Source organism: Ciconia boyciana, chromosome 3 (genome assembly GCF_034638445.1).
Source record: "Ciconia boyciana chromosome 3, ASM3463844v1, whole genome shotgun sequence".
Taxonomy (NCBI): Eukaryota; Metazoa; Chordata; class Aves; order Ciconiiformes; family Ciconiidae; genus Ciconia; species Ciconia boyciana.
Genome location: NC_132936.1, coordinates 12,841,013 through 12,861,972, shown reverse-complemented (window position 1 = coordinate 12,861,972; position 20,960 = coordinate 12,841,013). Strand labels below are relative to the sequence as shown.

The following is a 20,960-nucleotide window of genomic DNA, read 5'->3' as shown; positions in this document are numbered from 1 at the left end:
AGGTGTTTCCCATGGGAGCCAGCTGCTAGGCTTGTGTCCACGTGCTGGCCCCTGATGCTGCTCATGCTGCTCCTTGCACGGGCTGTGCCCCTCTCGTCCCTCTTCGCTGCTTCAGTCCTCGGCAGAGCGTGGCTGTGCTGAGCTCCAAACGGGGTGTCTCAGCTCCTGGGGCAATCGGCAGCTGCTTCTTCCATCTTCTCCAAGCCTGGGATACAGAAGCCCCGAACCACCTCGTGCTCTCCCGCCTCCCGTGCTGCACTCCAGCTCCCACTTTGGTGCTGGAAGCTGTGACCTTACATCAGTGACCGAGTCGTCACCTGGGCATGTGTAGGCGGCGTGTTCAGCTTTCTGTACACTACTTTAATTCTGGTTTTCTCCGTTTTATAGCAGAATTTCCATTTTAATAGAAATGCATCTCAAAACATGATCAAACATCACATGAAAAACAAAGCACCTCTCAGGCCTGTCCGTAGAGTCTCTCTGCCCCATCCCACCAGTCAAGGAGAGACCCTTCTTTTTTGGACCCCCCCATCACTGGGGAATTTGGGGAAGTGTATTGCTTTTGGTTTTGTTTTTTTCTTTATGTTTTGGCCATATGCTTTAGCCATATGCTTTAGCATATGCTTTATGCTTTTTCAATAACTCTGTCCCAGATATTTCTAGATATTTGATCAGTTTCCCCAAGAGTTATGTACAATTTGTAGATGCTATTCGCTAGATATTCTTATTCCAGGACCCTTTGAAGGCCCCCCATATACCAGAAAGGTGTCCAGAAACACTCTGCGAGCTAAGAATCTGCAAGACAATCTTCTCCAAAATTTAGAAGCAGAATAAGGGGCATTTTTTTTTCCTCTTCCTTTTTCCTTTCCTAATTGGTAGTTGTCTGTAGAGATAACACTTTCTTCACACACCAGCATGTTGATCTAACCGGTCAGAAAACACACAGGCTAAGCAAGAGATGAGACTAGAGAAGCAGAAACAAAGGAATGACCAGTGTGTGGTCACCCGTGGAACTGACTGCTGTAAAAAGCCCAGGCAGGTATAGTTTGCCTTGATTTTTGGATGAAAAGGGTAAAGCAGGAGGCAATGCTGGTGAGCAGAGTGCACTTTTCAGTGGTACTGTTGCGGCAGAAGGGAACTAGTTGCATTCGTATGTAGATTGATCACCTGGACATGGGTTTGCAGAGGAGGCTGAAGGCACTGACTTGCCCAGTGGCTGTAGCCTCTGAAAATCCCAGTTGTATTTCTTTCATTTCTGAGGCATTCACTGAGCTCATGCCAGAGTGCCATATGAAGCGAACTAAACCACCCTCCTCATATGCCCCCTGCCAAAAATGGGTGTTTGTCTTCCAAAGATCCCTGTCTCCCATTGCCACTTGGCTCAGACTAGTCTTAAAGTAGTTAAAATCTGTGCCTTTACACCTTGCTAAGGCCTCACTGTATTTTAATAGTCAAATAATGCTTTACCAGAGCTGGCTTCTTTTGCTCTGTAATTGTTTTGGTTTTCTTTTAGTCTATTTCTTATTTATGAATCATTTCAAAATGGGCCAATGGAAGTCTTCAAGTAGGTTTTTAAACAAGTTTTGACAATGTTTTTTAGTCATTCTGAGCTAAAAATAATACAAATCAGCAGGTACAGACTGGAGAAGAGTGCCTTCAGTCCCTAAAGGACCTTTTACTGCATTTGCTCCCTAGAGGGAGGCCAATAGAGAGAGAGAAAAAAAAAGGCATCAGTTCCATTTGTTCACCTTACTAGGCTGAAAATGCCAAGGCTTAGCTCTGAGCAGTGCCACGGCCTTGCTCACCTCAGAAGAGAAAAAGTTGTTGTCTTGTCTGTGATGAAAAATTTAGAAGGATGCTTTTCTCCCCACTACGTGAGGTTAATGGTATGACTCGCACAAGAGGTAGGCACAGCTTGCTTATGCTCCTCTGATGGGAGACTGAATAATATACTTGTGTTTCCCCAAGAATAATTTAGAAATGATCTTTGGCATCTCCAGCCACTGACCCCTCCTAATCTGCCACTTCGTTCTTGGGCTCTTGAGTATTTTTGGGTATCTGCCACTTCTTAGCCATTTTTGTAGGTGAGCTTCTTCATTGTAGTTTAGTTCTTTCGTCCCACCAGTACATTTGTACCATTTCTCAGTCTGGATCATAGGAGAAAGCACCTGAATGTGTTTTGTTTCTCTGGACAGGGAAAAGGACAACCCCATTTCCCTCTGGCTGCTTGCCTTTCTGTTACAGAGACTGCAGAGTGACAGTCACAGAAATAGCAATCGGGCCGCATCCTCAGCAATAGTCAGCTCTTAACCGAAACACTTGGAAGACTAAAATTTTGAAGTATTTTGTTTTGTAACCTATACGTCACAGGACAGTGATCGGTACAGATTTAAAAAGCAAGAGATTATTCTAGTTGTCTTTTTGGCTTTGAACAGCCAGCAAGCTCCCAAGAAATAGGAAGGGGAGGGCAGTGGAGTCCCAGTGGAGCTACAGGGCACAAGAGCCACTTCTTAACTTCCCACCAGTGATCTGCAGAAGCGTACTTATATTTATACATGTACACACGTGAAATTAAATATCACCTATGTTAACATCTCCAGTTGATACAGAAGTTGGGGGAAAGGTAGATCATGAAGAAGAGAAAGCAATGACCAAGATTTTCAATAACCTGAAAATAACGTTCAGGTTTTGGATAACATTCACATAACTTTGTACTAACAGAGCCAAACCTAGAATTGTGAGCCCGAAGAGCCTTCCTGCAGAGGGAGCTCTATTTGCTTTGACAAAAGGTTGAGGTTTGCACTAGAAGAGCAATTCAGCAAGGTCTGGTAGCTGCAGTCACTGCAGTCCTGAATTGTATCAGAGAATCCATATCTCTTTGTATGTGTTTACGAGGAGCCGTTTGGATTATCAAAACAGAAGCAGGGGCTGGGTTGAGTACAGGCACATAAGTTGCATTTTCAGGAAGAGATGATACCAAATGCCTCTTTCAGCTATTGGAGAAGGGGTGTAGAAGCAGCAGCTGGATGCGACTCATACAAAGTCAAATGAGGAAATAGCAACTTTTAACAGCAATGTTAACCTGGACAAAATAGCACTGGAACGGGTACAGCATCCCTCTTTCTTGATGGCTCCACACCATGTTCAAATATCTTCTGGAAAAAGATACTTGGGAACAGAGATGGGCATATTTGATACCTCTTCTGGGATAACACAGAGATTTGCATCCCTTTGGGGGTAATTCACAGCAGGGCAATACTCTGACTGGATGGAGGTGGGCAAAATTTAAGGAAGATTTTGCATTAACTATAATGCCACTGAGCCAGAGAAGAGATTGTATAGCAATCATACCTCTGCAGCAATGCAAAGGTTATCCGGAATTGTGTCTGAAAAGCATCAGAGTAAACAGAGTAAACAGTAAGTTTAAAGGAAACTTTCAGGTTAGGACCCCTTTGGCAATGCAGCAGTGGCTCCTGACATGGCCCACATGGCCACAAATTTGTTGCAAGCAGCAGGCTGTGCACCAAGCCTTGCATTTTTTGGGGCAAGACACAGTATCCAAATGGTCAAAGGAAAAGCAGCAAAGGCTTGCCATGTTCTACATCTGTATTTAGTCAGACAAGTAGTAGCACCCATTTCTGTATATGCTGTGAGATCCCCAAGATCCTCTATGAAATCTGAGTGTATGAAATGTGTGAGTTCAGGAGCTTTCACAGCTGACCACAGCAACCATCAGTGTGCAGTGAAAGCTCTGGACAGGGAGATGGAAAATTGTAAAATGCAGATCCACTTCTTCGGCTGCCACTGAAGTCTTTCCTTCAAACTTACATTATTAAATGCAATACTTACTAAGAATTGGAATTTTAAAAAGCACAAAATGAGATGGCTCTCAGATTGGGAGTAATGCACGTTTATATTTTAGGAGCATGAAAACCTCCATGAAATTGTGCTGGAAATATAGAAACAAACATTCTTTGTGTACAGTCCCTTCACTGCAATGGGACTTCAGCACTGGTTTAAAACTCCCTTTCTTAAGAGGCACGTTTTCTTGAGTCTGGGCCCACAGAAGGAACAACTACTGTCTCAAATGTCTTAAATCAAACACTTCTTGAGGGAAAAAATATCACCTGAAAACCTACATGTTATGGTCATTTAAAGTATTTTGTTAAGCTACAGTCAGTTGCAGTGTTCACTGATAATGGATATTAAACATGACAAGCATTGCCTTGTATTGTTTAACTGAATCTCAGTTCTTATCTCACGTACTTGCATTATGTTGGTTGGCAGAAGAGAACATGTTCCTGGTTTTTTATGCTATGTGTGGATTTTTTTTTTAATAAAGTTACATAACAACAAGCCCACACATCTACTTGGTTGCAACATGCCAAGGGCTCCCAGGCAGAAAAAATACTGCTAAAATGCACCTTGGTTGCTGTATTTCATAGTCAGGGAGTATTATAGAACCTCGCATTTGCACCCAACTTCGTTTTAAAGCTAAACTAGATGAACCTTAAGTTAGGGTTAAATATATTTGTAATATAGTTTGTGGTAAGCTAAGAGATTTTTGTAGAAATAAGTTTTTAATAACCATTACACTGTAACTGTTACGGAACCTTACATTGTGTATCTTCAGTTTCACACAAAGCCCATCAGCAACTCTTCACAAATACCTCACTTCAGTATTTTGCAGGCAGGTACATAGCTTGCTCCCTTGCCTTCCCCACAGTTCTATTTATTATTTTATTTTGCAGTTCTTTCCATATGGAGATGCTTCAAAGTTTGCCCAGCACGCCTTCCGAACCTTTGATAAAAACGGAGATGGGACCATCGACTTCAGAGAGTTCATTTGTGCACTGTCCATCACCTCACGAGGCAGTTTCGAGCAAAAGCTGAACTGGGCCTTCAACATGTACGACCTGGATGGTGACGGTAAAATTACAAGAGTGGAAATGCTGGAAATTATAGAGGTGAGATCAATATGACACTTAAAAATAACATGTCTGAACATTAATAAAATGTGATTACTTGTTCACATACCTTTTAGATTTTAAGCACACAAGAGGCTGTACTGTATCATTAAAAACATACATTACATAAATTCATCCTATACTGACTCATGCCTAACTGATGCAAGCACACTAACATTTTAATAGATGTAATCTTTGAGAATTGCAGAGAGTACATATGTGCATATAAGCTTTTAAATATCAAGCGGTATTTTTTTTTTTTTTTTTCGATGAATGGATTAACCAGAAGAGCAGCACAGCAAAGGATTTACAAAGCCCATCTCAAAATCACTTGACATCCATGAAATTACTGGTTTGTAGCTCAAGTAGCCGAAACCTTACTGGAGATTAACTTTAGATGATTACAGAAATTTACATGGATAACACCACACTATTTAAGTGAGATCTCACAGATGGGCTTTAAGATGATCACAGTGTATAACAGGAAGGATAAAGTTTACTGCTCTCATCATCTGACGGCTACTCGCCATAGTAGTTAATATCAGATTTTGCTCACATGTACACACAGAAAGCTATTAAAAGGTGACGACTTCTAAACTGATTATTCAGAATTTATGTGAAATATTTCAATGGAGTGACTAAAAGCCAAATAAACAGTTGATGCAGAAAATAGGTTACAACAGTTTTGCACTGTGAAACAGAAAGCCAAAGAAATTCATTCCAGGATGCAAAATGCAACCACCAAAATAAATCTAAAGAACATAAAACACATTCTTCCTTATCTTAAGTATATGGACCTCGGATTCTAAGAAAAAAAAGAAAAAAATCTTCAGGGAAACTGGCAATCATTTTATTGTTGGAATAGCTTTCCAGAATTTGATCACATCAAAAAAATCAGGTTAATTCATATGCTGAATTTTCTATTTGGTTTCTTTCCAAAGGCCATCTACAAAATGGTGGGCACGGTGATAATGATGAAAATGAATGAGGATGGTCTGACGCCCGAGCAACGGGTAGACAAGATCTTCAGCAAGATGGATAAGAACAAAGACGACCAGATCACACTGGATGAATTCAAAGAAGCTGCAAAGAGTGATCCTTCCATTGTATTACTCCTGCAGTGTGACATTCAAAAATGAGCTTGTGTACAATGTGTCATAGACTGCACAGAAGTTTAATGTTCCATTCAGTTTGCAGCTATTTCCACACACACAAAAATTTGCTTGGACTACCTATAAATGGACTTGCTTCTTGTGTTTGAAACACTTGTGTGCATGAGAATGTCATTTGCTAAAGAATTTTAAAAGTATATATTATAAAAATAAACTGCCACAACGTGATGTGTGCAATGTCATTTCATAACAACCCTATTCCTCTGAAGCCTGTGCAGCAGTCCTGTGCTGCAGTGAATTCTATTATTTATTGTTCATGTTTTACTGATGCTAGCTCTGTGTCTCCTAGACTGAGTAATGTTAGTGACACTGAATTCCCATGGTAATGTTAACTGTTTATTATAAATCATGTCACCATTCTGCTGTAAAGTAGTACTGGACAGACAGAGGGGAAGAGTTCCTCAGCTCTTAAGTCTGATCCACACATGTGCTTGTATTGTCAGTGGATATAAATGTACTTCATTTGCATGCCTTTTAGGTTTGCCTTAATTCTTACCTCATTTGCATCCCTTCAATCTGGAAAGAGCTATGTCAGAGGAATGCAGTATTAAAAAAAAAAAAAGAAAATCCTGCTAAAATGATCCCTTTAATTAAAAATATATATAAATATATATATATAATGTTTAAAATATTGTTTTATTGGAAGTTTAAAGGTTTTATTGGAAGTGTATTGATCTTTGCCTGAATTTTCAAAAGCTTCCACAGAGGTTGCAATATATATGTCCCAAAATAAATTTATAACATTTGACCTTTTCCCCTAATTCTTATTTCATGTCTTCAGCACGGTAATAGAGAAAAAAAAAAAGGCTCAATCTCTTTAATCATCCATCACTGTACTACTGGAAAATATATATTTCATTACAAAAGCATGAAGAAAACTTCTTTGCACTCACTCACTCACTAGAAGAGTCATATTACACGAAACCAAAAGTTGTACATCTTGTATTTACCAACAGAGCAGCTGTTTGTCCTCCAAGATGCTAACGCTAAGGTTTAACAGTATACCTACTAGACCCGTGCTTACGTAGCTTTTTAAGCTAGCGGGAAGTCAAATACAGTTTATCTGCTTGGCTTAAACCTGGTCTTCTAATATTTTTCCCTCCCTAAGAGTCTTTCCTCTTACCATATGACACTAAACTACCCTGGGTTTAATATAAACAGACATGTTGTTAAAAGTCATTACTGATAAGTTAACCACAAAGTATGATGATTGAGAAGGGATAGTGAAGAGAACCACCTTCCTTCTCAATTCTATGTGTATCAATCAAGTTTATCTCTATACTGTGGCAAGTACAAGTTCTGCACAGCCCTGGGAAAGCACTGAGAACTAGCAGACTGCAGAAATTGCAGATAAAAATCTTTCCTACACTACATTTCCCAGTTGCTTTTAACAGTTGGTTGCTTGCAGGATTACCAAAAAAAAAAAGTCTGAACATCTTACAATTGCATGTTTGATATTTCTTCTTTATTTTCTGAAGAAACGAGACGGTACTCTTAATAGCTAAAAATCAAACAATAAAACATGACACAAACCAAATCATTCTCTGTATTTTCAAATTTAAAAAGTGAAGCTCATCTTAAAATTGAGGGAAAAAACCCCAACAAAAACCAGTTTTACACATTTTGCTAACAAACATGGTGGGAGGAACACAGAGTCAGTTGTTGCCACAACCACAGCCATCCTCTCATATTTAAGTTTCTTTGTATTCCAAACAAACAGCAAAAGGCAGAAATTTCAACTACGTTTTTAAATACATGAATTTTACTTAGACTACACAGGTAACAAATCTTAGCAATATAGAGAGTGGTCTACTTTGTACATTTTGGCTGTAACAAAAATAAAACACACATTCTGAAAATGTTACATACTTCTGAGAATGATATGCCCATTGTTTCCACTTAGGCTTAAATTACTAGTTGTAGAGAGGATGTTGAATATTCCTGGGAATTTATGCCAGTTTGGTTTACATATGCTTATTAAAGAAGCAGTACATCATTCTACATTTCCCTGCACCTGGAATTTATATAGCTGGACAAGGTCCATTTACTTTAATGCAGCATTAAGCAATGCATTGCCATCCAAAATGGCCAACAGCTCAAACACAATCACAGAATGTAACATCAGCACTGCAATTCTCTCTCTAGGTAGCCAGTATAGTAAACTCTGTAGTTAAAGTACCAAGAATAAGATAGCTTTGAGACCTTAGTAGAATCACGGCAAAAATAAGTGCATCCAAGCAAGTGCTTCAGTAATTGTTTATTCAGAACTAATCCTATACCATGAAAACAGTTGCTTGTAATAATTATACAGTCAGGCACACATCTTCATCGAGGACAGTGGTAGATTAGAATAAATACAATATATTGGTTTGAACCAAAGACCAGAATTGTTGCCAACTGCTCCAATATTTCAAGTAAGTCTATAGAAAACTTGGGAGAAAGCTGAAGCGTTAGCTCAGTAGGAATGTGATAATTTTCCTTAAGCTCTTTTCTCCACACAACTCATTATAGAAGTACCAAGGAAGATAAATGCTTTTCTCTCTCCTGCCTCTGCACTCTTGCTTTATTTTTTGCATGCTGAAGAAAATGAGGAGGAAATAGTACAATGCCAGTCTATCATTTCATATTGTAAAAGGGTCTGAAACATATTCTAGTTTCATCATAAAATCAAGTCAAACCGAACATGTGGTTCATGATCATGTAATAGTATCAAGGACTCCCAGTACAAACAAACTGGGCTTGTGCTCCAGGCAAGTTTTGCCAAGTGTCCACTTTGTGTGGTGTGTGTGCGTCCCCCCCACCCCCAGTATTTTCACATAATCCTAAACAAGTTGTAAGTTTCTTTAATACATATTCCATCAAATCACAGGATTATGGAATTGTTCAGTTTGGTAGGGACCTCCAGAGGTCTCTTGTCCAACCCTCTGCTTGAAGGAGGTGCAGCAGCCTATTCAGACCCCAAAAGCCTCCAAGGATGGAGATTCTACAGCCTGTCAAGACAAGATGCTCAAATGCCTCCTATCTTCATCATGAACAATCCCTCCCCCCGGTTTATCCAGCCAGAACCTCCCCACTTCAGTTTATGACCACGGTCTGTCTCTCTTCTGCCACGCACTTCAACAAAAAGCCTGGCCCTGTTTTGTCAGTAACCTCCTCAAGGCTGCTAAGAGTCTGTTGGCCCATTACCCTGGGCTTTCAGAAGTACACATCAGAAGAAGCCTTTAAAAGATCACTAGACTTAATTCCTACAGTTAGAATGCACTAGAACTGCAGTTAGCTTTCTCAGTGTATTTCCTTCAATTCTGCACTAGCTTCCATATTTTAGAGACACCTACAAGTTTAACACACGCTTGTGTAAAAACTAAACAACATTAAAGAATGCAAAATACCGTGCAGCAGCTAGAAACAAAACAAATTTGGCTACGAAGTTAAGTTAAAACTTACACTGCAATGAGGTTTTATTGAGGAATTGCTATTCAGTAAATAACTGTAGAAACTGCAGAACTGTTCTCTGAATAATCTCAGTGGCTCTTGTATCCCCATAACATAAAAAAAATTAGGTCTAATGACTGAACTTTAAAAAGTGATTTTTTTGGAAAAGCTCCCAACAATTTCAAGTTCCTCGAGAAAGGAGAGCAGAAGAGAAAAAAAGATAATTTGTGGCAGTTTGAAAAAATCTGGTTCTTCTTTCTCCCTCTTATCCCCAATAAATGCTTGTATTATTTTAATGAAGCAAGTTTATTTTATTTTAACTATTCTAGTTTAGTCCCAGGGGAGGGGAGGAAGGTAAGGGAGGAAGGTAGGGGAGGTGGGGATGCCCAAAACGCAGGCCTAAAATGCTATAGAAAAGTCACTCTATTATTTCCCAAAATTCTTATTCCACGTCATTCCTCTGTATTGGAAGGACTTCTGTCACTTTAGTTTGTTATAATGTAACGAGTATCTACAGACTTAGTCTATACCTGCAAACTCAGACTGTGCAAGAGCTTAGTTTATTGGAATTCAGAATTTAAGTTTATGAAGCCACAATTTGCTAGGTTCTGTAAGCTCATGTCCAAAGAAACTCAAACTCTTTCCTACAAACTCTTTAGGAATAAATAAATGCACGTTTTTCCTGCCCAGAGAATATACTGCAAATAAATTTTTCACTTATTATGAAAGTATACACTGTAAGTACTAATAACTTCTCATGTTCAGCTGCTGTGGTTCCACTGGAAAAAAATGAAACGTTTTACTGCATGTATTAGTTAGCACATGTTTAAGAAATAAAGCAGAGCTAGGAAGAAACCAACATTTTTAACTTAATGCTAATTTTAAGTGTGTAGAGACACTAAAACATTACCACAAGTATCAGTTCTCACTGTTTATTAAAATATTACTCCATAGTTATACAAAATATATTTCATATTTTCCAGAAGACAAAACAGAACAACTGATAAAAAATTCTACTAGTTGGTAGTTAAAAATATCAACTGAACATTCAGGATTTTCTCATCATCAAAACTGTGCTTATTCTTGGTCTGTACACATACACTCACTCTTAAAAAAAAAAAAATACAGGAACCTCTTCTTTTCCTGAGAGTATCTAACAAAAGATCCTCTTACGCAGCATCAGGAAGTAGTAACTTTACACCCATCATTACACATTTATCCTCAATAGTATGCCATATTCATACAAAGAGATATTTATTGATCATCTTCTTTGTCATTCCTATTTTGGAAATTCAGTGTTCTTTGGCCTCTTTCAGGGTCTTGCATTCGGAGGATTCGAATATGGGAACTCATAGGCAGAGAACTAAAAATAAAATATGCATCATTTAAATGGTGTTTCTTCTCCACAAATTTTAGTATTTCTATTTGATTCTTTCCATTACATATTTTCCTTTAAATAACTCCATCTTTTTTCTTTGACAGTTTTAAAAAACAGTGACGTGGGGTGAAGTTCTGGCTTCACTGAACTGATACTGGAGGCAGACTTTAATAAAAGAAATCATGTGGTTTCTAACAATTAGACTACCTTGACTATAGAAAAGGTACTTTTAAGAGAAACTCCAAATCAAATAATGATCGAATACAGTTCATACTTGCCTTACAGATCCTGAAGTGGCACACACTTTATACATGTATAATCACTCACATCACACTAAGAATGAGCAAAGTTATTAAACATGCATTTATACAGGCTTCACCACCGATTATCCTAAATGTATTTTTTCTGAAGGTGCCTCCATACTTTTGTTAAATTAAATGTTTGCTGAACGTGCAAAACATGTAACAAAATATAACAAACCCAAGCGGCACTTGAATTACTAAACAGTAACCATACAGAAAATTCCTACGTGTTTATTTAATACGGTTTCAGAAATTCCCCCCAAAGCATTTCCACTTAAATAACAAGAGAATACCATTATTCTTCTTTTTATAGGTTTTAGTAAGGGTAGACAATTAAGAGTGAATCAACTTCATTTTCAAGACTGCTTAATTATCCTATGCAGGCTTCACTGATTACATTTGGCTAACAGAGAGAAGAGTTGGCTGCATAAGGTTAGACAGTGACTGTCCCCTTAAGCTGGGCATGGCTTTACCAGGGACTCATATAGAGGTTTTTAAAGAATTTCGGGCTACTAGATCAGCTTCTTCCTTGTTTTCTTTTTTTTATCAGTTTCTAGATCAGTGATATTTAAAAAAAAAAAAAATCAACTCAAATGACAAACTTATTGAAAGTACTGTAGTATTAATAGGAAAAATGGAAAAACGTAAAGTCTTCTGTTAATTTTGGGAGGGGAGAGGGAGATACAGGGCTAAAAGCTACCAGGAGCCTACTTTACACAATAAAACATTTCAAAAAACTGTTCTACTCAAGATAAACTGATTTGAGTCCCACTGAACTACTATATTAAGAGATATTACATTAAAAAAGAGTGAAAAACCTATTAAATTCCCAGAACCATCAGCAATGAACAGTTTAATTGTTGATGTTCTACTGCTACAAACAGCAAAATTTCTTTCTCCTCATGTTTACTTTTTTCAAGTTCTACTCCTCGCAATAGAACTTCCTTGCAATTCTTGTACCAGGAAACATAACACAACATTACCTCATGCTTTGTGGGGTGAGCAAAATGAACTGTTGATGATGCTGAGAGTCAGCCACCTTAAGAATCATATCCATTGCGATCCTTCTGTTAACCATGTCCTAAAGACAAAAGATTTATCAGGTGGTGATACTGACTGTGTACTTCACTGGCCTATTATTGCACAAATTAGGACAAATGCTTAAGAATAAATTAATTAGAAAATACCTTAATAGAAAAACCTACCTGAATTAATTCATATACAGTAAAACTTAGTTAAAGAAAAGTCTAATAAAAACTAAGCTGGAAAAACATTAGGGTTAAATTCTAAAAGCTACAAACTATAGTCTGGGAAATTCTTAAACTCTACTTTTTAGTATACATGCACAATAGAAAGCTTCTATTGGAACAATCACACACTCCTTCTCACAATGTTTTTCTATCAGCTTTGACATACACGTAGTACTTCTTACTTTATTGGTATGCTGAGATGAACTGTATTTTAGTAGAATAGTGTTTCCTATAAAATCCTGACTCAAAGTTACCTGAAAGGATTTAAGGGCTGCATGAAACCTACGATATTATGTAGCTTGTTTTTATTATGATTATTATTGTTATTATTATGCTATACTATTTTGAACACAACCTTATGCGTTAGGCTTACTGAAAAAGATGTGTAATGGGAAGCTATTATTGGCAAGGGTTAAACAAAGCTCTGCTGCTATGTATTGTTACACATGAAACCAGGTATCTCCCTTGCAAATATGCTGGTGGAGTCCTCTTGTGGTGGGTCTGCAGGATTACACTAAAAGGAACTCCTGAACGTGGAGATGGTAGGGTTGCACTTAATGGCACAGCAGTGGAAAGACAAATTGTGTGGAATTATTTATGGAGCAGATGACATGAAAGCTCTCTGCAGGGCCTACGGTTCTGAGTATCTACCCTCTTCTGGACAGATGGATAAACTTCTGTACAACTAACTTGTAAAAGAGGACCTAAGCTTTGGAAGTCAGCTGACAAACGACTGCTTGACCACCTCAGATGCACACTTTCCTTTTTGGAATTCTTTATATACAAAGTAGATTATCTTTCTTCCCCCTCTAGGTCTGTGATTCCCAGTAAATAAATCATTGAAGGGGAGGGACACTGAAGGCAAAATGAAATAATCTCTCAGTATCAACTCGTTGTCTCACAGAACTGATTCTTTTCTCAAACCATACCACACTGCATATTAATAAGGATGAAATATAATAAAAAGATATAAAAAAATTGGTGAATCACCTATCCAGGGAAGCTGTACACAAAGATGAGGTTTATAAGTTTTAGCTGACATTAGTATTTACTGTTCATTATTCTGCATTTCAGCATCTTGGAAAGAGGCTACTAGGTGAAGTATAAAACAAGTTTCTGAGTAGCAGCAGTGAACTCCATTGCTATACTTGCTCTGAAAAAAACCACATTGATCTCAAAATTGGTAGAAGCCAAAGCACCTGCTAAGCCCAGAACTGTCACAGCAATATGCAGAGGCAACCTGTGACAAACACAATAACAACTGCTTGGGGAACTAATTTAAAGTTATATTTTATTATTTTTGCGCTTAAGCGTGTTTAGTAACAGAGGTTTAAGCGTGTAAAGTAACAGAGATGCTCATAGCTCTAGGTACCAACTTCAGAAACAGAATAAACTTCAAAAGTCACTAAGCAAAGTGAACAAGATCCCTAATAAGTTTCATTTTGGCATTTTGGGGGATTTGGGTTTTGGTTTGGGTTTTTTTTTTATTTATTATTTACAGTTAACCATAGTGTTTTAAAATCTAACCAAATACAGATAACAACCCAACTGTTTCACCAATTTATACAAATCAGAATGGCAAATGGAGTTTAAGTTTAAACTATACCATGTAGACATCAAATTCATCCAAGCATCTGAAAGGAGATTCGGTAATGGACCACAGAGAAAGAATGAAACAAACTGTTGAGAAGGAACGTTCACCTCCTGATAAAGATCTCACATCATTAAGGGCAGCTTGGTCTTCCTCTCGAGGCTGAACCTTGAAATAAAAATATTAGAACAATTTTTAAACCTGAGATAGAGACTTACTAACAGAATCATAATTTTAATGGCAAACACACTACACATGAACAGATAGACATCACCTGAGAACAATTTTATGCACTTCACTGCCACTGCCATTCTGGAATAGGATGGCTCCTAACGATTTCATAACACATTTCTAGGATGGCTGCAACTTTCTCCACCACAGTAAAATATATTGAACAGATTGAATGACTCTGCCAGTGTTTTCTTATTCAATTCTCTATTTTTAATAGCTATTAAACAATGTTTAATAAATGTCAGCCAGTGTAGTTACATTACAGTGAAATCCAGTAGTTACCAGCTACAATAGAAAAGCAGGTAATTAATTTACAGCAGGAGTTTAAAGGAGGAACAAGTTTCTTTACCAGAATACATGAAACATTGTGACCAGTCCTTTGGTTCCATTGATCATGATGACACCTTGTGGCACTCCCCCTTTAAGATTAAACTTAAGCATTTTCTTGTCCTGTTAATTATACTAACTTTAACAAGCTAAGCAGGAAAATAAGAATTATTTTGGAGTGGGCTCTTTTGGTGGTGGTTTTTTTTTGGGGGGGTGGGGGTGGGGGTGGTGGTGTTTTCTTTTTTTTAATTTACCTTCCTTGACTAAATACAGAACTCTTGTATGAGAAACATAAAACATCAGCTACAAAAAAAAGTATTCTGATAAAGCCAGGTAATGATTTGGAGTTTTATGGATCGAGTCTGAGTTCTTCAGATACATATCCTTCACCTGTTTAATTAGGACTGTATCAACACATATTTATGTTGTCACTACACATTTTTCCCTTCAATTCCTAAAACTGAAGTCTCCCACAGAAATAAAAGTAAATACCCCCATGACTGGAACTTTTTGGGAGGTATGTTAAAAGATACAACCTTACTGAATACACAGAAAAAACATAATATTGAAGCTTTCAGCCATTAAATTTTGTTTAAATAACAACTAGAGCCATTACACAATCCACAAGTAAAGGCAAACTTCCTATCAATGAAATAGGAATGAGTAATTTTGAAAAAGACTGAGTATGATGACTGGGTAGTGAATTCTTATCTTCAGCATAAGACAAAAGTCCAAATTTATGCCATGTAATCTAGCAACCTGCCCATATAAAGTGGTAATACGGTTTTTGTTCTCACTTGTTTTCAACAGCATCCTACATATCACATTCTGGAGAGGGAAGAACAATTTATTCTATCCTTTACAATGCATGTTATAGCAGCTGATATTAAAAAAAAAATTCATTACATATTATGATAAATTAAAGCAATATAAAATAACTTACTATTATTGAAAGTGTCTCATTCTTGTGATCAAAAAGTATTGATCCAGAGCAAGCTCGAATACGTAATAAATGGTCAAAGTAGAGTTTGCATCGTAAAGAAAGGAGCCTTAAATCAGTTAAATCAAGCAAATAAACATCAGGTCAGTCGGTTTTAAAACACATGAAAAAAATGACAACAGTTTTTTATCAACAGTTCCACATCATAACATTTTCCCAAATCAATTACACTCTTGAGCAGTTGACATTCAGAACTGGACATATTGCAGAGAATCGCTGACACAAAGTAACAAGGTAAGAAATCCAGAAGCACAGGCTTTGTATTTTCTAGAAGTCTGTTTCAATAGACTGGAAGCTTTTTACACCCTTCTTCCACAACTTCAACAGAAAATGACCACATTCCACTTCTTTCCTATCCAGTTTAGAACTGCACAGTAAGTATAGTAAAGAATTTATGTGGACTCTTCTAGAGTCCAGGAATTAAAGTGTTGAATACTGATTTCTTCTCCCACCACCTTCCCCCCCAATTCTAGCATACAATTCCCCAACAGAGAATACAGCTCCTTCAAGAAACACCTATGGTTCTTTAACATACCTTAGAGAGGGATTCATACTCAAACCTGGGCACTAGGAACAAGATTCAGTTTGACGTACATAGGCACCATAGGGCAAGCATCAGGTAAATCTTGCCGACTAGTATTTCTAGACGTCCACCTGCAAAGGCTGGGATTCTCCTGATCATTACTATTTGTCAGGATCATACTGACACCCGCTCCAAATCCCAGATTAAAAAGTACAAAAAGCAGAGCCAACACAGGTATCCCTCAATTTTTGCTGAAGGGAATGATAAACGACAAAGGACTGCACTGGAAAACAGACTGTCAGTCCTTTTGAAGGGAGGCCATCACAAAATCTTCATTGATAGGTATAGGATACTAAGGGACTGAAGCAAGAAAGAAGGGGTGCACTCCCAGTACAGACACTCCATGACAGAAGCAAGCTGTCAAACTGCAGAATCTGAATAAAGATCTTGAAACTTTTTCAGCACAGGGCAGAGAAAAATTGTTTGGCCCACAGTGAAACTACGTGAGCACAGCACCACTAATTATACTCAATGAAAATGAGTGATAGTCCAGATGATTTCAATGCTAGTATGTTGCTGATATTTTACTGACCAAAACCAGCACTAAAACAGAACTGCCTTGGAAGAAGTCAGCACAGTCAAGGCCTTTGGTATGAACAAAATAGAGCCTCCACTGATCATGTTGTTTTTCCAGATGTCAGTCCAGGCTGCCTCCAAACTGTCAGGAGTGATAGTATCGGATCTGGGAGCAAGATTAAGTTAGAAAGATCGCTGTGTATACCACCTTAAAGATAACTCATCCTCACAAGTCTGCTCTATAATTTTCATCCTGAAATATAGGCACATACTTAGATCTATATATTAGTTTATCTGACACCTGAAATTACAGTAAAATTAACTCACCTTAAGAACTGCCGATATATTTTGAATCTCTGTGTCATTATTTCTTCCAGCAGCCTAATAAATTTCTTTAAATTCTTTACTTTACTGTTTGCATCCTCATATCTTTCCTTTGCATCGTGAAATTGCCTGTTATAATTAACAGAAAGTCTAAGATCAACATGCATTACATTAAAACCAAGCTACTGTAAATGCTGAAAATCAATTTGATAATCAAAACATTCAAATAAAAACTTTCTTGGGAGGATCTATGTTAAAGCCAAAAGCATTTGATGAGTCAAGAAAGACACTGTTCACAAATGAAAAGCGGTCAAAAATTAAATTTTACTTCTATTTTTAATTCTTTTGAAAGGAAACTCTTACACCAAGGAGAATTAATTGACTGGGCTCCCCATGCTCAAGAATATCTGAGGTAAGTGATTCCTTGAAATACACTGCAGTCAAAACCTCAAGTAACTGCCTAACTTCTGCAATAATTATTCAAACTAGAAGTATGCTTAATGCTCACTGCATCCCAGAACAATGGCGGGTTATGTTTGCACCACGTAGTCGTAATTGGGATACCTCCAAACACCAAGAGGGTATCTGATTATTGGTAACTTCATATATATAGTACAGACACCACCTAGAATCACTAGAGGGTAGTTCAATACTCCTAAGCCTGTTCAGTACTGGTTGACTCAGCAATCAGCACAGCATGTTTCCATACCTTCATACATGGTTTAAGTACTAAAACCACATATAAACACACTGTGAATAAGAAAACTATTCTTTACCCTATCTTTTCCATCTTACCTGAACTACTTTAGACATTAAAGATGACTTACTGTACAATTTCTTCTCTGTTTCCATGGCGATCATTTTCTGAATTTATCCTCTCTCGCAAGCGATTCATTTCTGCATCAAGACTCTTAACAGTTCTGCTGACCTCTATGCGCTCTGAGTAGATTTGCCTAGCTTGTGCAATTTTTTCCTAAAGTAATGTTTGAAACTCAATTAATTGTTACATTTTTAAAAAAATCTGTTTAGTCTTCACAACAAATATTTTGTGCTATGGAAGGTGATATATAATATCCTAAACAAGGTCTTCAAGCAAGAACAATGTTTTTGTATTGTTCTTTGTGTGCATATCACAGCAAACCTAGTTATTAACAATCTTACTAACAACATTTATAGGTAGGTAGTTATTTCAGTGCTAAGAACTGTATCCATCTGAGATCTTTAACTTATTCACAGTTATTTAGCTAATACAGATAAATAAGGAACCAAATTCACCATATTTAAATAGGACAGTCTTTCAAAAGTCTTTGTGGGTGTGATTTCAGAGTTAGTTAATAAAGCTTGATTAGAAAAGTCTTCAAAAGATCAGGCATGAGGTCTGTACAAGGAAAAACCTAGCATCCAAAAAACCAAAACAGTATTATTCAATTGAACTTAAAACACAAATTTTAAGGTTAAGTCATTTCAATCTTTTCATTGCAAAATACAGAAGAAAGAGTCCTAGAAGGATAACCCCTAACTCATCTGTCAAGACAGAAATTATGCTCTGCCAGACAAAAAGAGGCCTAGATTCATTTATACAACATTAGTTTTACTTGGTTTAGATGCAGTCAGCTTAAGACATACATGAGAGAATACTCAGTGTAGCTGAGTATTAATATGGTCTGTAAGTTGTACAAGTGGAATGATTTATTATTAAATATTAGAAGGATCATGACCATCTGACTTCAATAAAGAAAAAACCCACACCTACCTCTAATTCTTTTTCTTTGGCGTCTAGTAATTCTTTATGTCTTTTTATGCAAGCCAAGTGTTCTTTCCGTTTCTCTTCATAGTGCTGCAAACGGCGTTTACTGTTTTCCACTTCTGAGTCAGCTTGGTTTAATTCATCCTGTTTGGAATAAATTAAGATGTGGTAAGTGAGCTGTTTGGGATAGATTCCTAAGTATCTCTCTAATGTTTACTGACTTATCACAGGTAATTATGTTGTTTTTAACACTGTCTAATTTATTTTGCTTTCAGTAAGACTACTCCTAAAGCCCAGAAGCTTTAACAGCAACTTATCAGAAAGTTTATACTCAATTCTTACAAGAACATAATAAATGCTTGTAAAAGTTTTCAGGAATCATATCTTGAGGGGATGTTTTAATCTTTGAAAAAAAGCCATCCTTTCTCCCAAACCTCCAAAAACTAAATTTATTTTATACACTACATTCTAGCCAGAACTTCTGATGCCTGTGCGACATCAGCCAGAACTGCATTTCTGTGTGAAAATTCAGTGTCCTGCTATACCTAAACATAAATATACCTGGAAACATAAAGATACCTGGAAACAAACTCTCTTTAAACATAAAACACTATAGCAACTATACTTAATCATCATCTTCAAAATATTGCCAAGCTTATTTCTTGACATGCTCTAGATGGAATGCTCTATTTCGATTTTCATAGGTAGACCTTAAATGTATCAGGAAGGACCATACTCTTTTCTCCTGCCTTTATTTAACCTCATTCCCCTTGCCATAGAAAGGGAACAAATTGAAATTATTGCTACCTTAATTGGTCCGGCAATTTCTTCTACTTGATGAATTTTTTCTTTCATTTCTTCAAAGTTTTTTTCAGCTACTTGGAGAATATTTTTCAGTTCTTCCATTTTTCTGCTTTGTTGCTGCATGTCTTTTTTTACAGATTCCATCTTACCCTTATTTTCTTCAGCTTCATCTTCCTGTCAAAATATATTAAAATGAAGAATAATAAAAGGAGACATACATTTGCAGACTCCTGTACAAGATTTTAATTTTGTTATCACTATTAGGGTACAAGATTACGTGCAATACTCTGTAACTCTAGTAAGAATACAAGCAGCTCAATGTATTTGTCACTAAAGCCCAAAACAGGAGACTGACAGATCTTGTAGGAGACCACTAAAGCAAATTGCAAAGTAAAAAGTGGAATTTCCTAATTATCCGACTTAAAATTAAAAGGACTTTATTTGGGAGTTGTGATGAAAAGACTAAAGGGGCTAGGATTTTGTGAAGACTTAGCCATGCTAATATTTTACTACAGTAATTTTTTAAACAAAAGAACAAGGTAACTTCCCTCTGGATCTGTGACAGAGTATATACATCCAATACACAAAGGAATACAGGAAGAGTCAGTGGATTGTCACTGTTCCCTAGAAAATTACACCATTCCTAATGAATTATCATCATACATAGTTTCTGATTCAAAAAGACAAATATTCCAAAACCTGGGAAAGATATGTAAATGAAACCTTGTATTGCTAAGATTCTTTTTCATGATCAAACAGTTGTGAAATCCAGGTAGCAATGAAAGACAGATACCAAGTGATAGAACAGCAATTAATCCACAGTAGTGGTCAGAAAGTGCAGAAAACAGAAAAACAACAAAAATCCAAGAAAGGAATACGGAGAAGCAAACATAAATCTACCAGTTGCCTAAGACCATTATCAGAAGGCAATGGTTAAAATGTTGATGTTGAAAAAGCAAGCGTCCAATAATTTTGAAACAGGAAGATATTCTCCTACAAAAAGGTAATAGACTATTATTCCATCTCACCAAAAGGACAAAGAATATACTTTTTTTTAAACCAACAGAACTAGACTATCTGGAAAAGAGAAACCCTACAAGAGTTTACAGAATCTGTACTAATCCCTTACTTTTTGAGTAAATTTTGAAATGTTTTCTTACATGCATGTGTGTGCACACACACTGAAAGACAGACTACTGAAAAAACTGAGTTTGCGCCAACATCAGAAGAGACAAAAAAATAAATTCTGGGCAACTTAGCCTCTTGCTGATCCCAGATAAAACAGTGGGAAAACTGGCATAGATTTTAACCAAAACAACTGCAGTCAGGATTATTA

General features: G+C 37.0%; 2 protein-coding genes across 5 annotated transcripts in view; one reads left to right on the top strand and one right to left on the bottom strand.

Moving 5' to 3' along the window:
• VSNL1 (visinin like 1) overlaps positions 1 to 6,949 on the top strand; it is a 93,466-nt gene extending 86,517 nt beyond the window's left edge. For 3 of the 4 annotated variants that reach the window (XM_072858528.1, XM_072858526.1, XM_072858527.1), the window contains exons 3-4: positions 4,752 to 4,967; positions 5,909 to 6,949. In XM_072858528.1, coding sequence (XP_072714629.1) covers positions 4,752 to 4,967; positions 5,909 to 6,106 — 414 coding nt within the window. In that variant the 3' untranslated portion in view covers positions 6,107 to 6,949. The remainder of the gene's footprint in view (positions 1 to 4,751; positions 4,968 to 5,908) is intronic. The other variant, XM_072858525.1, reaches the window with a different exon arrangement.
• Positions 6,950 to 7,647: 698 nt separating this feature from the next.
• SMC6 (structural maintenance of chromosomes 6) overlaps positions 7,648 to 20,960 on the bottom strand; it is a 37,518-nt gene continuing 24,205 nt past the window's right edge. Inside the window, exons 21-28 of the mRNA XM_072858520.1 lie at positions 19,628 to 19,798; positions 18,827 to 18,964; positions 17,901 to 18,046; positions 17,077 to 17,202; positions 15,594 to 15,699; positions 14,108 to 14,260; positions 12,235 to 12,332; positions 7,648 to 10,934 (exon numbers count right to left, since the gene is read on the bottom strand). Of these exons, the coding sequence (XP_072714621.1) occupies positions 10,826 to 10,934; positions 12,235 to 12,332; positions 14,108 to 14,260; positions 15,594 to 15,699; positions 17,077 to 17,202; positions 17,901 to 18,046; positions 18,827 to 18,964; positions 19,628 to 19,798 (1,047 nt within the window). The 3' untranslated portion in view covers positions 7,648 to 10,825. The remainder of the gene's footprint in view (positions 10,935 to 12,234; positions 12,333 to 14,107; positions 14,261 to 15,593; positions 15,700 to 17,076; positions 17,203 to 17,900; positions 18,047 to 18,826; positions 18,965 to 19,627; positions 19,799 to 20,960) is intronic.